Source organism: Carassius carassius, chromosome 1, assembly GCF_963082965.1.
Source record: "Carassius carassius chromosome 1, fCarCar2.1, whole genome shotgun sequence".
Classification (NCBI taxonomy): domain Eukaryota; kingdom Metazoa; phylum Chordata; class Actinopteri; order Cypriniformes; family Cyprinidae; genus Carassius; species Carassius carassius.
Window position 1 is genome coordinate 30,347,474 of NC_081755.1, and position 25,117 is coordinate 30,372,590.

The 25,117-nt window shown below is 41.8% G+C and overlaps 1 protein-coding gene across 1 annotated transcript in view; it reads left to right on the forward strand.

Moving 5' to 3' along the window:
- Nucleotides 1-563: 563 nt before the first annotated feature.
- cacna1ia (calcium voltage-gated channel subunit alpha1 Ia) overlaps nt 564-25,117 on the forward strand; it is a 163,981-nt gene continuing 139,427 nt past the window's right edge. Inside the window, exon 1 of the mRNA XM_059537517.1 lies at nt 564-791. Coding sequence (XP_059393500.1) covers nt 564-791 — 228 coding nt within the window. The remainder of the gene's footprint in view (nt 792-25,117) is intronic.

Here is a 25,117-nt window from a genome sequence, read left to right on the forward strand (position 1 = left end):
GTTGCCTACACATTCTACAATAAACATTATTCTGGTCTATATAAAATTTTTGAATTTCGAAGCCATTTTCATATCACATAATTTGTGACCTCATATGCAAAAGCGCTGTGGGTAATGAAAAAGTATGTCTTATTTACTGTTTTATCAATATTGTGGAGTCATTTTTTTCTAGCCCAGCCCCACAAGAAATATGCTGAAAAAGTTAAAAGTTAAATAGACCTACTTGCTTTAAGAATTACTTATTTTGTAAAATATAAAGAAAAAAAATATATATTAAACGTCACTACTTGCTAAACACAACAGGGTTACTGCTTCCATTGCGAATAATGCTAGCAATAAGCAGTGAAAGCACTTGTGTTCAATATGTACATTTTTTTCTCACTATCTGTTTCTGTGATACATTTCAGAGTTATCAGCTTCTGTTATTTTTATTTTTTAATATATCTTGTTTAGTGTAAATAAGTATGATTTACTATAATGTGTCTTTTTTATATATCTGTATACATTTTTGAATACTAATGCCTCTTTTTCATCTTTTTCCCTTAGACTGCCGCTCCGTCGCCATGACGACTGAGGAATGTCCCGTGCCGCTTGGCATGAGCCAGGTGGGGGCGGGGCTGTGCGAGGACTTCGGCACCTCTCAGGGGGATGACATCATCGAGGAGGTGGGGCCGTGCGATGATACGGGCAGTGACCTCAGCACTTTGGTCGTGCCATTTCCTGAGTTGGCGCCAGTGGTTTTCTTCTGCCTCAAACAGACCACCTGCCCGCGCAGCTGGTGCATCCGCATGGTGTCGAGCCCATATCCTTTAATAGCCAGCGCTCAGGGGTCGTGAGTAGAGTGTGACTTCTAATAATGTCTATGGGTTGACTTGGAGGAAAGGTGGTATCTAACTGACACAATAGCAAGTTGACTTAATTCAGCTTCCTACTGCTGTGTAGTCATTGAGGCAGTGATTAAGTGCTGCGAGATCGCAGTGACAAGCTGATCTAAACACACTGCGAGTGACAGCTTGGCGTTGCGCATGTCTTTGACTAAATCTAGATTTTCGCGAGTTGTCAACAGTGACATTGAATTACTATGTCAACATGTGAAAATGCAACTGGAAATTCGATACACATAGAGTATGAATGTGTGCAGTTAAATATTGAATTATCACTTAAAAACTTTTACAAACCACTTGAATTGCATAGGTAAGGGTTTAAAGTGCATCGATAATGCCTCCCTGGTGCACTTTGCAAAGCAGGACTGAGTTTTCTCTGTCGTTTTTTCTTCCCTTTTTGTGCATTTCTGCCAGCTAGCCGTGGCTGCCTTGGGGATTCAGAGTCCTTTGGAAGGTGTCTTAAATCGAATTTCACGTCTCTGCGTTGGTTTGGCTGACACTCTCATTTGGCTGGGCTCAGTGCAAGCATTTTATACATGATGGGCACAGGTCCTCGTCGCCCCATTTATGCCCAACAGCCACAGGGCACTAATCAGCACCGCTCACTGTTACCACAAAGACGGGTGCGTTCGAAAACTGTTGTCTCCAGCTGCTAGCCGACTAGGGAAATCTGCAAACAGAGGCACTTTCTGAGAAGACATTAGCGCTCAAACAACGCTACACTGCATGCCAAATTTTTTTCAGTGCCTTAACGGGATGTCTCCGTAACTTTATTTTTATTACATGTAGGGAGAGAGAGAGGGATGAAATGATCCTTTGATGACTTTATTAATGGTCAAAATTGTGCTGAGATGAATTTTACACGATTTAAAGAACAGAGGACATTCAAGGCGTGAATATACAGTGCTGTAAAGGCAAAAACACATTTCACACTTCTGGGAAACCAGGGGCTTATTGATATCTCATGGTTTACATTTTCAGAAATATTGAAATTAAAGTGGAGTACTCTTTATCAAGCCCAAGGGGCAATTTGCTAATTATTTAGTAATAAGAGAGATTAGATCAGGGAGGAAAGAGAGGAAATTATCCCCCCCCCTATTTTTCCTGCATATTTAATATGTTGGCAAAATGAATCATTATCTTTTAATAGTTTTTGTACACTGTTGTCCTTGTCAAAACACTTTAATTGGTGATTTAGTGTTTTAGATATGAAGTCCCAGAGTGTTTGCTGTCACTTTGTTGCATTTGAGAAACAATGTAACTGCTGGGCTTCTGACAGTCAATTACGTACTGTTTTACATCCGGTGTGCCTAGTGAAATGTATAGAAGAATTGAACTCTTTAACATTAGAATCTTTGGTCCATTTCGATGCTGATTTATCTGCCAGCACTTCACTATGAACTAGCAATATGAAGGGTTTAAAAGGATTTTCATTCTTTCCTCTCTTTCTTTTACTTTCCCTGATTTCATTTCAAAACTGTTTTGTTTCTGTGGAACACAAAATGAGAATTTATGAGGGAGGTTCACTAGTGTTCAATAATTTGGGGTTGGTAAGATTTTTAAATGTTTTTGAAAGAAACCTTTTATGCTCATTAAGACTGTATTAATAATACAGTAATACTGTATAGCAATTTACAATTTTGGAAGTCATGGCCTAATGGTTAGAGAGTCAGACTCCCAATTGAAAGGTTGTGAGTTCGAGTCCCGGGCCGGCAGGAATTGTGGGTGGGGGGAGTACATGTACAGTTCTCTCTCCACCTTCAATACCATGACTTAGGTGCCCTTGAGCAAGGCATCGAACCCCCAACTGCTCCCCGGGCGCCGCAGCATAAATGGCTGCCCACCGCTCCGGGTGTGTGTTCACTGCTCTGTGTGTGTGCACTTCGGATGGGTTAAATGCAGAGCACAAATTCTGAGTATGGGTCACCATACTTGGCTGAATGTCACGTCACTTTTTTTTCACTTTTTTTAATAACTTTTCTATTTTCATATTTTAAAGTGGAGTATATCGATTTAATGCACCCATTATAAACAACAGTGTTCATTTATTTAAAAAAATTATGATTGACCCCAGACTTTTGAATGGTATTGTTTTTTTGCATAGTGTAGTTACAAATGAAGCTACAAATGTAAGAAAAAGATTTGCAATATTTGAATGTTTTTCACTAGTGTAACTTACTTTGCCTCGCCACACATACTTTTGGCCATTTTTTGGCTTAAACTGCATAAATTTGAACAAATTTTCAGTAAATTGTTTGCTTAAAATTTTGGTCTGCTTTTCATACAAAGCAATTGTATGGCTTATATAACAATAATCATAACACAAGCTTTCATGGTGATGTCTAGTCACTTTTGCAACTTGGAAGCTATGATTACTAAATAATAGTTGCATGGAAAAATGTCTCCTTTTGTGTTTCACAGAAAATAAAATAAAGCCATGCACAAAATTGTAAATTTGTCCAAATGACATTAGTGTTAGGGTTAAAATTTTATTTTATTTTGTGGGTGAACTATTTCAGCAAAATTTTAGTAGAAAAGATAATAAAACGATTGATTATCCCTTGGCTTGAAACAGTCCATTTTGCAAATGGTGCAGTGTATGTCTGTGTATGCATTTACAAAATAACATTTGTCAGTCTTAGACCAAGCTTTCTGTCGATTCTGTCTGGAGAGACCCATGAATTTGGAACGAAACATTCAGCAACCTTCAATTGGCTCATTGCAATGCCCCCCTAGACATCAATCCCCTGCTGCAGCACACCAAGTATGACAAAGCCCGTCATCACAGTGCCCTAATGGAATAATGATATTCCAAACCTTTGACTCCCAATACGAGAGGGAAAATTAGAATCTGTCAACACTTCCAAAAGCATTTAGTATCGGTTTTCAATCTATATCTTCCTCATTTGGAGGCCTTTGTCAATAAAATCTCTGGACTCAAATGCCTCTATCTTTTTCATCTTTGTTCTTTATACAAAAGGTCTTGGCTGTAGATGGTATGATTGGATGATGAAATAATTGCTATTCTTAGTTTTAAATTGTAGTATTTGAACAGTGGCTTGATTGCTCCAGGATGTCGCTCTCTGGATTGCCAAGAGCCTTGATTTCTCTCTCTCTGTAATAAAGGTGTAGCTAATAGACCTCGATCCCTCCTCGCACATCACTTTGTCTGTGCCAGCCTGTCTAATTCAGCCCCCGTGTGTCCTGAAGAGGGTTCGGGAACACGAGGTTAATACTAATCTTCAGTCCTGACCGGTCTGTGTTGCTATGAGTCTATGACAGCTTAGGCAAGACTGAAGTTTCTGAATCCTCTTTTAACTCTTTTTCTCTTCCCATAGGCTTTTTCAAAGGCTGATAAAGACATAGTACATGCCAATAATGAACATTCTGTCTTTATTTGATGTTTCAAACGTGTTCAGATTTAGAAATCTTTGCTATATGAAAGTTGTTCAGCATGACCATAGACTATGTGCCCAAAAATAAACCTAAAATTGCTCTAAATGACTTGTGCACTATATTTCTAGTTTTTTAAAATCATGTATTAAGTTTCTCGAGAGTGAGATACTCAAATTTAGGTCATTATTCACTTATACGCTACCGTTAAAATGTTTGAGGCTGGTACTAAAAAGTTTTTAAAAGAAGTCACTTATGCTCACAAAGAATGCATTTTTTTTAAAATAAAAAAATATAGTAAAACTCATAATATTGTGAAATTATAAACCCATAATATTGTGAATTTAAAAATAACAGTTTTCTATTTTAATGTATCTTAAAATACAATTTATTCCTGTGATCAAAGCTGAATTTCAGGATCATTACTACAGTCTTCAGTGTCACATGGTCCTTCAGAAATTGTTGTAATATGCTCATTTGCTGCTCAAGTAACATTTCTAATTACTAGAAATGTAGAAAACAGTTGTGCCACTTTGCATTTTTGTAAAAAACTGTGATTTATGTATATTTTTTCAGGATTCATTAATGAAAAACAGGATTAATGAAAATAAATGCTTTGTAAAGAATTTAGTAAAAAGTCTCTACTGTCACTTTTGATGAGTTTAATAAATAAATAAAATAATTTGTTTCAGAAATAAATATTAAACTGACATCAAACTTTCAAAAAGTGTAATAATCTACTTATAATAAAAAATCTACTTTTGTGTCCTGCATAAGAAATCAAAATCATTTTTGGAATGTTAATTTTTGGGTGAACTGTCCCTTTAAGGCCAGTCAGCCGCTTTCTGTCTAGGGCTTTCTTTCTCTATTTTTCATTCCCTCCATCACCTCTGTCTCTTTCCTCACCAGCCACTCTATAAGAACTCTCTGGTGTGTGATTTATGTCACAGCATGTTAAAGTAATTACTGGGGACTAACATCTCTCGCTGTCTGTCGCTCTCCTCTCCTCCCTCCTCTTCAACGCTATTTGTGTGTCTGTGTGCAGTTAATCCAGGCTGACCGCAGATCAGTCCAGAGTTCTGGGATAATGGAGCGTTAGAGTCAGTATATGTTGAGTGATTGTATCACGCTCTTAATTTCAGATCAGATAGACTTTGGGCAGCATAGCTGACGTGAGCGCCATTAACCTGTTAACTCAGAGAAACGGTTAAACCAAAAATGAATGTTGTTCCAGACTATGAATTACTTTCCTCTGGTGAATGCAAAAGATTTTTTTTTTGTATAATTGCAATGAATGGGAAAAGCATTCAAGCTATAAAAAAGCCTCTCAAAGCCATTTGATAGTATTGTGACTGAACTTTAGGAGTCAGATCACAGTAATGATATTTGTATGATGCCTCAGACCCCATTCTTTGTAATTACATGCTTATGTAAAAATGAAGCAAGAAGCTTCATAGAAATGTCTTCTTTTGTGTTTCACAGACGAAAGTAAGTCATTCAGGTTTGGAATGACATGAAGGTGAGTACTTGATGACAGAATCTTCATTTTTGTGTGAAATATCCATTTAACATAGAGGGAGCTTTGACCTTTTAAAGTGAGCTTTTTTGTTTCTTTTCTTTTCTTTTCTTTTTTTTATAAATGATGCCGCTTTGAGGCAAATATGCTAAATCTCATCTCAAGTTCTGGATTGGAGTTCAAAAAATGCATGCTTTATCTTCATCGATGTCACTAAAATGCTGTTGCTCGTATTCGTCTCCTGTCTAAGAAACAGATGGTGTTGTAAAATGTTATTTGATACAGTAAAGGTGTCAGACAACTGAGGTGTGTTGGAGTAACAGCCGTGTGGGTGATGTACATGAAACACAGCAACAAATTCTTGAGATTTAGGTGTATGTTTTTAATTTCACAGACATTTCTTAGATCGTTTGAAGTGAAATTCAGTTTGCCAGGTGTTTATTTTTGCTGGCGAAGCTAGGTGCTTGTTTCTTGTAATGATGGGATGCAGGGATGTGCAGAGAGTTTCTCACAGCAGGGGCTCAAACGTAAAAAAGGGGCAATGAAAAAAAAAATTATAGGTCAAATGTTTGAATACATTACTATTTTATATTTTTGCAAGAAGTCACTTATGGTCATCATACATGCATTTATTTGATAAAAAAATGTATATTCTTTAAAATACATTTTATGCAATGCTGATCTAGGCTATTATCAATGTTGGAAACCTGTGATGCTTTTCAGGATTCTTTGATAAAAAGTAAAAAAAAAGAACAGCATTTATTTAAAATATAACTTTTGTAACAATATGCACTACCATTGCTTGAGCTTGAGGTCAGTATATATTTTTTTTATTTAAAGAAAATAGTTTCTATTCAGCAAGGATTTATCAATAAACATAAATATGAAAATAAAAAAATAATAAAAACAATTAAAAATTAAAAAGAAATCAAGCAGCACAACTCTTTCCAACATTGATAATAAATCACCATATTAGAATGATTTCTTAAAGATCGTGACAATGAAGACTTGAGCAATGACTGCTGAAAAAATCAGCTTTGCATTGCAGATATTGATGACATTTTAAAGTATATTAAAATAGAAAAACATTTTTTAAATTGTAACAATATTTCACAATTAAAGTTTTTTTTCTGTATTTTTGATCAAATGCAGGCTTTATGAGCATAAGACAAAATGCTGCATAATTATCAGAAATGGTAATATAATAAAGTCTTTTCACGTCACTATTTCGCCAGCCTACACTTCACATAACAGGCACTTGGGCTTCATTAACTATGATAGTTTCATGAAGTAGTTCACTGAAAAAAAGGTTTCTGAACAGAATATGTGGAATATCAGTCAGTTAAGCAAAACACACACAACTCATATCAATGCCTCAAATGGACAGATATGTAAAAATAAATATATGTAAAAAATACTTTTGAGCATTGAAATTACTTTTTGGTACACATTGTAATGTTAATTATAAATCAAATGCATTTTGTTTATTGACCACAATATCATTGCTATTTGTCTGAGAGGGGCACTTTTGAATAATTTTGAAAAATGGCAGTGTCTTAAATGCCCAAAGCGCCCCCCTCCCTTCTGCAAGTGACTGATGGGATGTAATCTGCTCTCTGCCTTCTCTGAGCTCAAATTGGAGATTCTAAATGGTGTTCTGTGCTAACAAATGCATTTTGTGATGTTGACATTGACCCACAGTTCATACTTTCTAAAACACACACACACACACACAAACACACACACACACACAATAGTAATAGATTAGTTTCCTGGTCCATCTGTGATCTTCAAGTCTGTGGTCTCAGGGCACTGTGTTGAGCAGCCGTTTGAACAGATTGTTTTTCCCTCAAACAGCACCTCTAAATGCCTGCACACACTTTCTCAGACACACTCGCACTTCTGTCATGTCAGTGTATCTTCATGGCTCTTGTGGATTATTGGCATCAGAAGTTTCACAGCACCTCTTTCTTGACCGTATTGGCATGATACGGTTCTGTGTCATTGTCTCAGGTCATGGCAAAACTGATATTCTTGAATTCCCAGCCTGAGATGTGTGTTTATTTGTCATGTTGAGTGGGTATAAGCACTGTTGGGAACGTTACTTTAAAAAAGTAATTAGTTATAGTTACTCACTACTTGTTCCAAAAAGTAACTGAGTTAGTAATTGAATTACTCTATAATAAAAGTAACTCGTTACCAGGGAAAGTAACTATTTGCATTACTGTTAAAAAAAAAGTTGCTATATGTCAAAGAATTTGTATTTTTTTTTAGCAGTTTTCACAAGTCAGTTGAAATGAGTAGAACAGACAGGTGTTCGTACATAACTTTCGATATTTATTGCACGTCAACAGACAGCAAGAGTTTTATCCTGCACTTCAAGTATTATCTTTGTAAGAAAAGTGTTTTTGGCTACTAGCTTTGTAGATGCGTGTGTCACACATTACATGCACGTTCATGCCTTTGACCACAATGAATTTGAAGTAGTGCTTATATCTCCTCCTTGAAAATGGCTTGAAAATCTCTGCTGCTGCTGCGAATCTCTGTTTAGCTGTTGCGTGTGTGTGTGTGGCACCGCTGGCATGTGTGCTGGCATGTGTGTAAAAACACTGGCTCTGATTGGCTACCATGAAAAACATGACTCTGCCTTAGCCAATCATAATCGCTTATCTCATTATTAACCCACCTCCTCACTAACTGTGTGAGCCAGGGGTTCGTTCGGATTACATAGTTTATTAAATCAATGCATAGTAACGCACCGCATTTAACATTCAGTAATGTTAACGGCGTTGTAATGACGGGAAAATTAATTAGTTAGATTACCCTGTTACTGAAAAAAATTCGTCATTACCTAACGCCGTTCTTTTAAACGGCGTTATTCCAAACACTGGGTTTTAGCGATTAATTTGTTAAAATATTAAAGATTAAAATATGTTTAAAAATGGTAATCTGAAAAGGGGAAATGAGTTTGCACAAATATCAATAAATGTCAATCGATTAAAAAATCTCTAAGTTTGGCTTCAAATGATATGATATGATATGATATGATAACAATGTATCATATTGCTAGACTTTTAAAAGACCTTCAGCTGTAAGGTGCTGCTAGTGTTTTTATCAGGTAACAGTTGCCAGCTAGACTTCCTTAGTTGACCAGCATTAGCCAATCTGTCTTTGTCTCTGTAAAAGCCATAGAACCATCCTGAACCAGCAAGGAAATTCCTGCAGGTCTAAGCTATTTTTTAAGCAGGGTACTCTAGCTTGCCTTTATGAAAAGTGAATTTTTTTTGTTTTTTTTTTTTTTTTTTACAGAAACCGATTGTCCACATTTTATCTTGGCACAGAATTTGTGAGTATAAGCAAATGTGTGATTTTAATACTTGAACCTGAACTTTTTTTATATAATATGGCACTAGTGATTAGTGCCAGTAGCGGATTTTGCTGGTTCTGTATTTCAATGGAAAATTGCTTTGAATCTGTTATAGGCATTATAGTAATTAGTGTCAACAAGTTTGCTTGTTGACAGTTTTATTTGACACTAAGGGTGTACTCACACTAGGCAATCTTAACCATGCCCTCGCTCCATGCCGCATTCGGGCATGGTTCGTTTAGCCGTCCCTGGCCCGGTTGGAAGAGGTGGGCCAGGGCATGGTTCAGTTGAGCTCGGGCAGTGTGAGTACACCCAAAGCCATTTTAACTAAATGAAAAATACACTGAGTGACTGATGTGATTCTTGCATGATATAAACTGGTTTGTTCACATTAAGAGTTTGAATGTACTTATTCACTTTAATTTACAAGATCTGAGGTAACTTATTTATTGTCGCTTTCAGTATGGCTATCACGGTCTCGCAAAATAATATTCAAACTCACATTTAACCCTTTTAACATTTAATAAAGCACATAATCAGTACCTAATATTATCATTGTCATGGTTTGTATGTTCTTGTTCTAGCCGTTGCAGAAATGGAAACCGTATCTAAAATCGAATCCCCTGTTGCTCCTTGTGTGTCGCCCACTGTGGCTAGTTAGGACAAAAACGTACTCGGTTACTAAACGTAACCTCGGTTCTCTCTAGAAGAGCGAACGAGTACTGCGTCTTAGCTAAGACGCTACGGGAAAAGTCTCTTTTCACGAAATACTGAAGCAAAAAATTATCCTTAATTTTGTATTTTTGTAAAGCGCATTTGCAGCAGTACACAGCCATAGGCGAGACGGCTCGCTCGCTCATTGGCTTGTTCTGCGGCAACTGCACAGCCTATCGAGCGCAGGCTTATCAGACCAATAAGGGCGCTTCGCGCCCTTCTTGCCACTTCCCGCCGAAACGGGTGTGGCCCAACCTATAAAAGGAGCTCGAAAAGGCTGACTAACCTGATTTATTTCATCGGCGAAGCGAACCAGAGTGAATTGTACGCACGGCAGAGAACGCAGTACTCGTTCGCTCTTCTAGAGAGAACCGAGGTTACGTTTAGTAACCGAGTACGTTCTCTTACAAGAACTCTCTCGTACTGCGTCTTAGCTAAGACGCTACGGGAACCCGATGTAAAACGCCGTGCGCGCAGGGATCACACACCGATAAACCTGAAGCAACGCCCAGGATTTACAGTGCACAGTCACCTGAGGGACTCACAGAGAGTCCGGGACAGAAAAGGGGGAAAGCCCTCCGTCCCATATCTAGCAGCATCCGTAGATGCGGCAATATGACATCACACAGCCGAGGCAAGGCCTGACCAATGTGGCAATGCGGGTCTTACGCAATACTGCCCATATAACAGTCGGCAGCGCATAGCGCTCATGAATTCAGAATTCCCCTCAGGGCCCTGATTCTTCTATACCGACAGCAGCCTTGCTTGCAAGGCGGGAACCTCCAGGTTATAGAACCTGATAAATGTAGACGGCGAGGCCCAACCCGCCGCCATACATATATCCTGCAAGGAGATCCCAGTAGACCACGCCCACGACGAGGCGACGCCTCTTGTGGAGTGTGCTCTGACGCCCAACGGGCACTGATGGCCCCTGGAAGCATAAGCTAACGCTATGGCGTCAACTATCCATCTGGATAGAGTCTGTCTCGAAACAGCCATTCCTTTGGAACGTCCACCGAACGAGACAAATAGCTGCTCCGTCTGCCGAAAGGCAGCAGAGCGAGACACATAAGCTCTTAAAACCCTGACAGGGCAAAGAAGACTCGAGTCTCCATCCTCCCCTGACACCGGCAGGGCAGACAGGGCAATAACCTGAGCCCGAAACGGTGTGTTGAGGGATTTCGGCACATAACCGTGCCTAGGTTTGAGTATGACCCTTGAGTCATTGGGCCCAAACTCCAAGCACGACTGGCTCACCGAGAGCGCGTGCAAATCACCCACACGCTTCACAGAAGCGAGAGCCAACAAGAATACTGTCTTGAACGACAGATGCTGAAGGCTAACCGATTGGATAGGCTCAAAAGAGGGACCCTTCAAGGCCTCCAAAACCGCCACGAGGTCCCACATAGGGACTGATGGAGGTCTGGGAGAATTCAGCCTCCTAGCTCCTCTGAGGAACCGGATGACTAAATCGTTCCTTCCTATTGACTGACCGGACGCCGTTTCAGAAAACGCCGCGATGGCCGCCACATAAACTTTGAGCGTGGATGGGGCTCTGCCCTTATCCAACAGCTCCTGTAGGAAGGAGAGGACCTCCGTCACCTCACAACTAAGGGGTGAATAACCTCGAGCTGTGCACCAGCTGGAGTACACCGACCAGTTCGAGGCATACAGACGTCGTGTAGACGGAGCTCTAGCCTGAGTGATGGTATTTAGCACTCCCACTGCGAGATCAGCGGGTAACCGTTGAGTGCCCATACATGGAGGGACCACAACTCCGGTTGAGGGTGCCAAATCGAGCCCCTGGCCTGCGAGAGGAGATCTCTCCTCAACGGTACCGGCCATGGGGCGACATCTGCTAATTTCATCAAATCTGGGAACCATGGTTGGTTCTTCCAAAGAGGTGCCACAAGCAGTATTGAACATCTCGTTTCTCTCACCCGTTCTATCACCTGCGGAAGGAGGGAGACGGGAGGGAACGCATAAAGCGGGCAGCACGGCCACTTCCGTGACAGCGCGCTTTCGTTCTTGGAAAAGAATGCGGGGCAGTGAGCGTTTTCGTGGGATGCAAAGAGGTCCACCTCCGCCATGCCAAATCTCTCCCACAACAGCCGAACTGTTTGCGGGTGTAGAGACCATTCGCCCGTAGGGACATTGCCTCTGGACAGCCTGTCTGGACCCAGATTCTGCAGTCCAGGCACATGCACTGCTCTCAGCGAGCGCACGTTGCGTTGAGCCCAAATCAGGAGGCGTTCCGTCAGCCTGTACAGGTTTCGGGACCCGAGACCGCCCTGGCGATTTATGTAGGACACCACGGACATGTTGTCCGAACGGACTACGACGTGGTGATCCTTGATATGGGGACAAAAGCGCGTCAGCGCGTTCTCCACTGCCAGCATTTCCAGGCAGTTGATATGATGGAGCTTTTCCCGTTCTGACCATAGGCCAAAGGACGGTCTGCCTTCGAGCAGCGCTCCCCATCCCGAAGTGGAGGCGTCTGTCGACACCATTTTCACACTCGGGGAAGTCCCCAGGCTTACACCTGATCGGTACCAGCCGTTCGCTGTCCAAGGTGTTAGAGCCGCAACACAGCTCTGATCGACCTTGAAATGCAGCCGGCCAGACGCCCACGCTCTGCGCGGCACCCGAGCCTTCAGCCAGAACTGCAGGGGGCGCATGCGGAGCAGGCCCAGCCGCAGAACCGGAGATGCTGAGGCCATAAGACCCAGCATCTTTTGACAGTGTTTGAGCGACACAGTCGCGCCGCAGCGGAAAGAACTCGCTGCGCGCTGAATGCCCATCGTGCGCTGTGGTGACAGTCGCGCCGTCATGGAACACGAGTTCAGAACTATACCCAGAAACAGGATCGTCTGACTGGGGTTCAGCGAACTCTTTGCCCAATTGACACTGAGGCCGAGCTTCTCGAGGTGATCGAGTAAAACGGCCCTGTGGTCCACGAGCTCCGCTCGTGATCGGGCCAGAACCAGCCAGTCGTCCAAATAATTCAGCACTCGTATGCCTCTGAGTCTGAGAGGAGCGGGCGCTGCATCCATGCACCTCGTAAACGTACGAGGAGCTACGGACAAGCCGAATGGCAGGACTGCAAACTGGTATGCCTGTCCCTCGAAGGCGAATCTCAAAAACCGCCTGTGGTTTGACGCTATCTGTATTTGAAAATACGCGTCCTTCAGATCTATTGACATGAACCAGTCCCCTCCGCGAATCTGCGCGAGGAGCTTCCTGGTCGTGAGCATTTTGAAACTGCGTTTCATCAATGCCTTGTTCAGCTGTCTTAGATCCAGTATGGGCCTGAGACCCCCGTCTCTCTTGGGCACCAGAAAGTATCTGCTCTACAGCCCCCCCTCGCTTTGAGCTTGAGACACAGGCTCTACAGCCCCTTTGCTCAACAGTTTTGATATTTCGGCCCGAAGTATGTGTGCTACTTCTGTTTTGACCGTAGTTTCGACGCGCGCTGAGAAGCGCGGTGGGCGCCGAGAAAACTGTAGCGAGTAGCCTCTCTTTATAATGCCTAGCACCCAATCCGAAACCCCTGGAAGCACTGACCATGCATCTGCATGAATGGCTAAGGGCTGGATGTGACACGCGCTCTGTTGACTGGGCAACGGCGGCGCTCGAGTGTGCTGCGCATCTGAGGTGGGGAGCGCGCTGATCACAGCGGGCAGATCGCTCATCCTCGACCCCGTTCCGGCGCTTAACCGACTGGAGGGAGGCTGAGCGGGTCCCGTGGGACTCAATATATCTGCGAGTAACCGTGGGCTGCATGTGTGCACTTTTACCACTTCCAACTCGCCGTCTGCCTGTGCAGAATGTACGTGCACGGGCCTCGTTTTTACAGAAGCCCCGCGCCGTAAGTGACATAGTGTATGTGGGCACTGGGAAGTGGGCACGTTTACTATGCGGCGCGCTCGACCGATCTGTGTCGATCTTATGTGCGCCAGCCCTGTGTGCAGGGCTGTGCTTACATGCGGGGATGGGCACTGGGTAGTGGGCATCGTCACTGCATTTAAAGCACCATCGGCCGTGGCCGGACGAGCGTGCACGGGTTTCGTTTTTACAGAAACCACATGACGCGTGTGACATAGTAATTGTGGGCACTGAGGGGTGGGCACGTTTACTATGTAGTGTGCGCGACCGACTTGAGTCGACATTATGAGCGCAGGCCCTGTGTGTAGGGCTGTGCTTACATGTGGAGATGGGCACTGAGGAGTGGGCATCGTCACAACATTTATAGCACCATCGGCCGTGGCCGGAACACCAGAAAAAAAACTGTTTTTGTGAAACATCTGGGTAGCCGTGATAACGGCTTTTGTGTGCAGGCAAGCGGGCACTCGTGCAGGCTTGCGCATTGCAGAAGACACTGAGGCAGTCGCAACTCTTGGAACTGCAACAGCGGCGCGCTTGGGTGAGAGCTCGGCCGCAGCGGAACTCGAACACCGGCGCTTTCCCAGCAGTGCTAGGATGCTTTCGGGGCTTCTGGCTTCACCGCAATCCTCTGCCGCGGCTCCCTGCGGCGCGGGGCGACGGCTCGAAGAGCGAGAACGGGGTCCCGAGCTGCGTTGCTGACGCTGTCGTGATGGCGCAGCAAGAGGCGGTGGGCGTGACTGAGAGCTCTGTGGGGCCGGTCTAGAGCGGCTAGCTGCAGAACTGGAGCGCTTCGGCAAGAAGTGCTTGAACGCCTGTGAAGCTTTCTGGTCCTCGGCGAATCTCTCCACAAACTCGTTGACGGAAGATCCAAAGAGGCCGGCAGGAGTTAGCGGAGCGTCAAGAAACGCAGCGCGCTCAGACTCCTTGATGTCAGAAAGCGTCAGCCACAAATGCCTCTCAGCCACCGTAGCAGAAGCCATAACCCGTCCCATGGCCTGTGCAGCGGACTTAGTAGCGCGGAGGGAGAGATCCGAAGCACTCCTCAGATCCGCGAGACAGATCGCTTCAGGTCCCATCTCATCCAGCTTGCGGAGAAGATCGCCCTGGAAAATCTGTAGCGTCGCCATGGTGTGTAACGCAGACGCAGCCTGCCCAGCAGCAGAGAATATCCGTGCGAGCAGCGATGACGTCATGCGGCAGGCTTTGGATGGCAACGCCGCCTTAGTCCGCCGTCCAGCAGAGGGCGGGCAAAGGTGCGCTGCTATAGCCTGTTCCACCGGCGGAAGTGACAGGTAGCCTCTGTTCTTAGCACCGTCCAGTGTGGAGAATGCTGACGAAACAGATGAGCGGATTCTCGCCGAGAATGGAGCGTCCCAAGCCTTCGCCACTTCTTCGTGAAGCTCAGGAAGAAAAGGGGCGTGTTTTGAGCTTGAGGAAGAGCGCTCATCCGGAAGATAGCTACCATCCAGCCGGGAACGTGAAGGGGTGCTGGTGCAGACCACTCGAGGCCGAGGCTCGCCGCGGCCAACGAGAGTACACGCATCAGCTCCTTATCGATATCCCCCCGTCTGCTGGGCCTCTGAGCAGCGGGCGCGAGATCCACGGAGCTCGCCCAACCCTCACTGCCCGAAGCAAGCAGAGAGCACGTGTCTTCTTCCTCCGACACGGGCCTGAGATCCACTTCCTCCGATGACGCATCGGCAAGCAGCGATTTTTTGCTTCAGTATTTCATGAAAAGAGACTTTTCCCGTAGCGTCTTAGCTTAGACGCAGTACGAGAGAGCTCTCATAAGAGAACTACAATTACCACTGAAAAGATACCTCTCATCTCATTTCATGGCATTGCATTATGTCTGGTTAGGACACATTGTGAAGCTTTAAAAGGAATTATGCTGCTGTTCTCTGAAAAGATCAAAGGTTTTTGATAATGTTATTTTCTAGTTTCACATTGGAGTGTATCAGGTCAGCAGACATTTAGCTCGGCCTCATTCATGTTTTCTCTCAAAAACAAATAGCATTTCCATTAAACTTACTGTGGCCTGCCTCTGAATCAGATAATATGTGTGTGGAAAAAAGAGAGTGGATGCAGTCTGCTTGGCTGTGTGAGTGTGTGTACGTGTGTGTGTGTGTGTGTGTGTGTGTGTGTGTGTGTGTGTGTGTGTGCGTGTCTAAAGGAGGTCATGACTGCTGACTGTTAAGACTCTGTCAATAAAGAGGTAGGAGGACCGCTGAGTCTTTAACTATGCTGTTGGCAGGGGCTGTTATAGGCTGTGCCCAGAACAGCATGAAGCAGTGACAGACAGAGGAAGGAGAATGAACAACAGACAAAGGCAAATGGAAGGGAAGAGACTTTGTGAAGCGAAGGGATTAGAATACAGTATTTATTCCCAGAGGTAAGGCATGGAGAGAGATGAACAATGTCTGTGTTTGCCCTACTCACTGACCTTTCACCTCTGCTGGAGCCAAGCCACCTATCTGCTCATCACACATAGATAGAGAGAGATAGGAGTAGTAAGAGAACAATCAGTGAACCATGGGAGTTGGCTGAAATGGCAGCGCTTTGTCACTGTCAAAGCGACCGGACCAGACCTCCTCCTGCGCTACAGTAATGGTGCAGGCGGCACACCGGGTGCATGTACAGTATGCGCAGATACACATGCAGTTATGCATTTATTCATAAATAACTGCATGCACTCACTCTCATTTACACATATTCTGCCTTTTCAGTGGTCCAAAAAGTTTTATTATTATCATTAATAAAATTTTTATTCATAGGCTTGTGACATTTCTTTAAATAATTTTTTTTTTCCTTAATGCATCTTAGATTTTTCTCGATTCATTCTAATATGCTGATTTTCGATTTTTGTGGATCGTGTGGTCCTTTTTTAGGATTCTTTGATCAAAAGATCAATCTTTTATTTGAAATAGAAATCTCTTTTTCTCTCAGCAAAGCAGTGTTTTTATTTAATTTTGATTTGGAGGTAGTGTATCAGATTTTCTGGATGTTTTTTTCACAGGTTTCGTGAGATTCACATATGTGCAGTGTGGTGCAGTCTGTGAGTGTCTGCAGGAAACGACAGCCAGGTTATGCAGGGCTTGTTAGACGGAAATCAAGGGTTCCTGGCTTTTTCTTGGAAAGCAGCAAGCAGAGAGAAAAAAATTAAATAAATGGGCCCTATAATCCACAGCTTTTCATGTTTGTGTCTGTCATCTTAGACCTACGGAGATATTCATTCCCATTGACCCTGGATCAGTTGACCTACTGTTCCCAGTGACATCCAGTTCTCTGGGTGTCAGAGGATTAATCAGAGGGAGAAAATCCTCAGACATTTATACAGTATCCAGATTAATGTCTCAGAGCTGTCAGCTTGAAGCGAAGAGAGAGAAATATGTTTGATGTTCTGCTCAGGGCACATAAACATGCTAATCCAGGTCATGAACTTCATCTTGTTTCAATATCTCATTTGTTTCTACCTGGGTTGTTGTCTGAATGAAGGTACAGTTCTTTGGACTGTGTTTGTTGACTCCTGCTTTCTCCCCATGTACTGTAGCTCTTGAGCAAGGCATTTAACACCAGGTTCCTCCAAAGGGACTGTACCTGCAATCAATGCCTGTAGTGTACTTTAAATAACAAGCATCTGCTGAATGACAAGTAAATGAAGATTTGTAATTGCAATTATGCCGCACTTGTCCAAACAGTTCCAAAAGGGTTTATTCAAGCTGTCAGTTCATTACAGTATAATGGTGTTCATTATAATGATGTAAATTGCAGTGGGCAGATATTTTGCTGAGTGAATTACCTCAGGTGAGGTGATTTTATAGTTGATCTTTGAATTCAGATTTTTTGAAAACCAGGGTAGTTATAGTGCAATATATGAAGGAATAGTTCAAACAATTATGAACATTGTCATATTTCATTCAACTGTTATGATTTTCTTTCTAATATTATCTCTTGAACTTTCCAGAAATAAAGTGTCCAGAACTGTGAGACTTTTATGATACAATTTTTGAAGCTTCAAGGGGTGTAACAATATGAAAATTTCTTATCACGATTATAGTGAGCAAAATCATTATCCACGGTGTTGTTAAAATGTGCTGGAAATGTTCAAAAGGTAAAAAAATTAAATATTACATTTAAATTATACTTGTTAAGTAAATGCTGAACGTTCATTTTTGGGTGAACCATTACTTGAAGATAGATTTGTGGAAGTAATTTTCTGGTGATATGTTTCTCTTCAGATGTGACAGTGGTCAGTCATTCAGATGTGATGGTTGTCTTGTGCAGTGGGTTATAGAAGATGATTGAATCCTCTGAACAGAAAATTAATTAGTGGTTGTTGTATATTAACATGCACGCTATCCAGGCACTTCACACTTACACACTCAAACACATGTCTGAGATGTCATAGTGATATGCTCAGGCATCTGTTTTTACTCCCTTGCCATTACTTTGACTATAGGAACAAACATACTGTAGGTACGTGATCCACATAATTATAAAACTCATCTAAGCATTGACTGTGCTCTCATATAAACCTGTTTTTGACTAGATACTGTTCTTGCTTTTTCTTCAAATGTGAATTGACGGCGCAATTCGCTCCAATTTACTTTTAAAGCATGAAGTGCCACAGAGCTCCAGTTCATCAGGATGATTCCTTTTGGCCAATTTCCCAGACAAATTAAGGAAACAGACAGAAGTCCACAGAGATCCGAGCACAGTTTGGACGATGTTATCACAGCCCACAACAACAGTCCCAAACAGACCTTCAATCCATTTCACCTTTTTTAAACAAACACCAGATGTTCATTCGATTGGCCTCGGTACATAGATCACTGGCATGTGGTTTACCTGTGAAATGAGGAGTTAAAATCTCCTCTCTAAGTGTAAGGGATTTTTTTATAGTTCCATTCATGTGATGTTTACATGAGTTTGGTTAGATGTGAAAGACCAATGATCATACAATAACAACAAATAGCCAGTACTCTAATATTTACATTACAATATATATATATAAACACTATTTATTTATTAATCCAAGTCACATCAATAAAACTATAAAAAGATATAATAATTATTTGTTTAAATGTATTTATAATGATGATGGTGATAAAAATGCTAGTTAGCTAAAGCAAATTAAATTTTCAACGAATTCTGCTAAATTTAAATTAATTTCTACAAAATTCTTTTAAGTTTTTTTATTTTTTTTTTTTTACATGTAATCTATGTGCTGCAGAGTGGCAGTAATGTCAGAAGTACTTTGTTTATGTTTGATTCCTGACGAACCTTTGATAGATTTTAAGAACTCAATATTCAGAGTCAGAAGTCACATTTGTGCATGTTCTTGTCTATTTTTGACCCTGCTGTGAGTGTGAGTCATTGCTGGCTGTCCTCACACTCATCTTTACCTAACATCAGAATCACAACCCCACACCCCTGCCCATAAACACACGCACACACACACACACACACACACACACACACACACACACACACACACACACACACACACACACACACACACACACACAGACACACACACACACACACACACACACACACACGTTTGTTTCTGTGAAAAGTGGGGACTTTCCATAGACTTCTACTTTTATGCAGACCAAATGATACTTTCTATCCCCTAAACCTAAACCTACCCCTTAAAGAAAACATGTTTGCATCATTACCTTTTCAGATAAACATTTAATATATTTTGGGTTTTACCCATCCTTGTGGGGACATTTGGTCATAAACTAGTACACACACAATCACACACATACACACCCCTGCTTTCCTATCACTGAAAGTCACTCCTAGCCACTAGTGCAAACCCTTCAAACAATGCATGATACACCTTCTTAATTGTTCTTTTTTATGCTTTTTAATTTTATTTTGTAATCGTAATTATTAGCAGTTAAATTCAGCTAGTCGGTTACAAGCAAGAGATTTTTTTTTTTCTGTGGTTTGTTGCAGTCAATCTGTTTCAATGTGAATTTTGCTTATTAACTCATACGTCATTTGGCACGTTTGTATCTGTGGTATTGGTCTCTTTCCGGAGTATCTTCTCTTGTGGTGGCTGAGTTCAGCAGTATTGGCACTGAACTTGGCAGAAGAGTCCTCTGGGTGATATTAGAAGCGAAGAAGTAGCAGGATTGGCCTAATTTAACACTGTATTAGCTTATGCTACAAAACATGTATCAGTAGCCTCTGAGAACAGACCCTCCCGGACCTCTCTTTCGCAGTGTACAATTATCTTGTGCTGGGCTAGTGGTCAGACTAAATGATGTCCTTTTGTTCGGTTAATGCGTCTAAGTGTGTCTAACTCTCGGCAGGGCTGCTGTGGACTACGTCTGTCACTGTTAATGGCTAGTGTGGAACTGATCTATTTCAACCAATTTCAATAAGGCACTCTTAAAGATATTACCTAAACGGCCAGTAGCCATAAGCACAGAGGAAAATGATGTTAACACCCTTCTGATTATTAGGTAACATAATGGAGAAAATTGAATGCTATTACTCAGAAGTTATCTAATAAGACTTATAGTCTCACAAATCAGACAAATATATGGGCCCTTGTGGATTTCATATTTCCTAGAAGCCTATGTACTTCAATATAATTGATTTTTCACATTTTTTGGGCCATATTTGTTTTGTAGGCTGTAATTTAGCCATCTGTGGGGCTGTGGAGGACAGATGTTGGGGTGGTGCGCTCATGATTGGCTTATTTGAGTCTGTCATGTCGAAGTGATAGACTGCAGATGTGCAGTTCCAGCGGCTCAGCGGGAGATAATAATAATAATAATTCCTTACATTCATATAGCGCTTTTTCTAGGCACTCAAAGTGTTTTACATTGTCAGGGGGTATCTCCTTATCCACCACCAGTGTGCAGCATCCACTTGGATGATGTGACGGCAGCCATATTGTGCCAGAACGCCCACCAGCTTATTGGTGGAGAGGAGACAGAGTGATGAAGGCAATCAGCAGACATGGGGATTGTTAGGAGGCCATGATGGTCAGAGGCCAATGGGCGAATTTAGGGATTTTTAATGACCACATAGAGTCAGGACCTTGGTTTAACGTCTCATCCGAAGGAGACTGTTTCATGTCTAAAGTAACCTTCTCTGTCTTGTCTGTCGGCTCTTTGTCAGTGTTTTCAACACTAGTTTTTACAACATACCCATTGTTTCCTTTCGATATATGTAATATATACTAAACACACATACTTTGCGCAGATGGAAAACTTGTCCATAGCAAAATAATAATAATAATAATAATAGTACTTCCATTGTAAAAATAAATAAACAAATAAATTAAAAAATTGCCTGCAAGCCTGCCAAAGAGCTTCCACTCTGTAGGAGACAGTCTCAGTCAGCTGACACTGACACAATGTAAATTAATGCGTTTCCCTACACTGGTGGCAGCTTAAGCCTTGCATTCCTCAACACAAAAGAGAACCATCACAATCTCCCCCTCTTCCATTGTGGAAGTGGTTATGAGCAATATTAGCCATTGCTGGATTAGCATGGATGCACACTTTGAAAATAGCATGACAAGGGAGTCCTAATAAAATACTTTTTTTTAGACTACTTTAGCATGCAAATTGTCTTAAAGGGATAGTTCACCCAAAAATGAAAATTTGATGTTTATCTGCTTACCCCTAGGGCATCCAAGATATAGGTGACTTTGTTTATTCAGTAAAACACAAACAAAGATTTTTAACTCAAACTGTTGCAGTCTGTCAGTCTTAGAGTGGAAGAGAATGGGAATCACGGCTTTGAGAGTAAAAAAAAACATACACAAAACCAAATTAAACCCTGCGGCTCTTGACTATACATTGATCTGTAAAGACACGAAATAGCATAGCATAGCAGACATAGATACGTATATACGAAGATGCCTCATTAGTGACTGTTTCTATGGGCCGCGGGAATCTACTACAAATCTATGCCTACATTGCCAGAGCACGTACAAACGTCACGCACCAGATGTTGGACATTGCTGTGCATAAGAGATAAAAAAAATAATATAAATACTGTTCAGTTTCTTGCACAGACCAATCGTTTCATGTCTTTACAGATCAATGTATCATCACGAACCACAGGATTTAATTTGTTTTGTTTGTGAATTTTTTTTTTTTTTTTTTTTACTCTCAAAGCTGTGATTTCCATTCTCTTCCATTATATGACTGACAGAATGCTATTTTTCGAGTTAAAGAAACAAAGTCACCCACATCTTGGATGCCCTGGGGGTAAGCAGATAAACATCAAATTAAACTTTTGGGGTGTACTATCCCTTTAATTAAAGAGTCCTGTCACAGACCAACCAACCAATGGCTGCTGTAGACTGTTATGTTGTTTATCACAAATGTTGTTATTGTAGCTTGACCCAAGTGTTACTTTTTTCAGTGGGAATGGATTATATGTTTCCAGAGAGGCTAATTTCAGCATGTCTTTCTCCCCTCTGGCATTACGGCCTTCAGCGCTCAGCCAATAGAAGTCTGTAGCAAATTGAATAATGGCAGAGGGTTAAGCTGAGCATCTGGCAGACCCAGGTGTGTTTGTACATCTGCTTGTGTGTCTTTCTCTGGAAGTGTGACTCCGCGTTCTACACACCACCCCCTGCTGGCGGTTGGACTACAGCACCTCTCTTAGTGGCTAGGGGCTGCCAATACCCATCAGCGTCAGTGTGGGCAGCCCGCTGGGTGCCTAGAGCTGAAGTAATGCGCCGCCAGCAAGCTTCAGCAGCGCCATGCTAATGTGTGCAAACCAGGATGAAGGGGAAACATAGGTGAGCACCTGGGAGGGAGGCTTAGAACATCCACTCACACGCAGACCAGGCCAACTTCATGGATAAGTATTTTTAAAGTAATGATGTGTATGATGGGTTTGTGCATGCCTTCCGGTCTTTTATGGCTTTTTACAGTGTTTTAATTGTTGAAGAAATGTGGCCCTCAATGAACATGTGGTTGGAGTATACCTGTAGTGGAGCTTTTAAACCCCTGAGGTCGAAGCCTGCACTGGTGTGGTCTGACTCATATTTTCTTGATGACTGTGAAAAGAACTTCAAATATTACTTCATTTTTGATCGTACAGATAAGAATAAGGTATCATTTGAAACTGCAAAATTTGAAACTTTTATTTGTGTACAGTTGTAATAACAACAAAACAATGTGCTCTAGTTACTTGGATATAGACATATGAATGTATTACTGCCTTAATGTTTTCCAATCCCTGGCAGGAATCAAAATGAGCATCTTCGATTCCTGGATTTATGGTGTATATTATGTCACCATAATTTGCACCATGCTCTTATTACCATAATTTGACTTAATATTGGAAAAATCCTCCAGACCACCATAAACCATGCAAATACGGTGTTATGTTAAGCAAATTAACCTCTCCCACCCAAAATGGACATTTCTGCCTTGGTCAAGTCTGCAAAAGATGGGTGTGACTGGTAGACCCTTAAAGTCCCTAACCCAAACCAAACATGGCTCAAACCCTTTGAGACACACTCTCCGAGACTCATTACCCTGGAGTCTGACTTTCCGGCAGTTATTATCTTTAAGTAACTTTGTCGATTTGCTGTGGACTCTCCGATCTTCAGGAATTGACATAAGCCACCAGCACACTCCTAAGACCAATTTTACACTGAGATTCCAGATAATACACGGGTAATGTGTCTTGGCAATTGCTCCCGGATCGTTTGATTTTGGTTCATTCACATTCCCAGTGATTTCCCGGAATATGTGTGTAAAGGTCCCATAATGACACGTGACATCAGGATGTGACGTGAAATGTATGATTCAAAAACGTTAGGTACGTTATCTTTCACTTAATCTGGCGAACGATCTCAGCTTCAGCGCGGATAGTTAGGAGCTAACTGATCTCTGCTTCATTACAGTTCTTTACAGTTTGGACATATTTTTTTACAATGTTTGCACATAGCATTGATATGCCTTCAAAACACGTGCATCATCACTATACATCACTTTTCATTCTGTATATATGTGTTTTGCTTAGTCTTGTTGTATGAATTAATTTCTGAAGCATCATGTGGTACTGAAATTCAACATTGCCATCACAGGAATACATTTTAAATATGTACAAATTAATTTTAATATATTTTAACAAAAAGTTAAAAGACATTAACACTGAAAACAGTTATTTTAAATTATAATAATATCAAAAACAATACAATAGAAAACAATAGAAGTCAACTGGAAGTCTCTATTGTGATAGACAAACAACTTTGTGTGTTTGTTCTCTCGCTCAGGCTTTCTTGTTTCAGAGCTGTACTATCTGATGAGCTGTCAGATTGTGTAACCACATGTGACAGTGATGTTTTAAATGGCTACAAAAAAGCCCCGAAAGAAAACGGTGTCTAGTGATACCAAAAATTGAATGCAAAAGCAACACTTTTAGATAGATCAAACCTCTGGTGAATCAGACAGCAGGTGATCTAATGGGACGATGGGGCTTAACTCTTCCCGGATAGCGTTGTGTGAAGAGATGGCTCCTTGTGGAGATGACCTTGGCCCTGAGTCACCAACTGACTTAGTGTGACAAAAGCGTCTTGTCAAAATGTCACACCTTTGCCTCCAGACTGCTGCTGTCCCCCAGGCTCAGACTTCAGCTTGTCCGCTGTCATCCATTCTGACATTGGACCTGGATTTGCTCTCAACATTGCAGGCCTTCAAACAAGTTCAGCCAATAGAGAGGAGGCTGGAACAGCGGGAAGTGGAGAGAGACTCGTGTTTGAGATTTCAGATTGTACACAAGAACAGATGCAGGGAGGGGACAGAGTAAAGAAGTTGTGATTGTCAAGCTCTTTGTCAAGTGTTTGGTGGCTTCATTGTAATGAAGTCAACATTTACTCAGTGCTTTTGTCTAGATGAGCATGTAGTCTAAGCAACAATTAGCGATGAGCAATAATGACAGACCTGTTTCAACATCATACTGTTCCAAACTCTAGTGTGTAGATCATCGTCTACAAACTGCCTTTTAAGACAGCAACTTAGCTGTCCTAGATTCTCATAAGTGACTGATTTGGAAAGTTCCACAGTACGCTGGCAACAACTCATACATAGCATAGCATTTCAACATGTGATCAGTAATTGATTTGAAAAGGAAAATTCATCATTTCTTATTTTCTAAGTGCATGTTATTGCTCTTATTTGCGAAGGATTTCTAATTAAATGTTAATATTTTTTTTATAAATCAAAATGTCATAACTGAGATCTTTTGCTGACATGACAGACTCCTCTCTTGTGACATATGCCGGACTTCTCTGATCATTTGGTTTCCTTAAACCCATCCCTATTTTATAATTGACTGCAATCTTTCATCCATATCTGCCTCCAT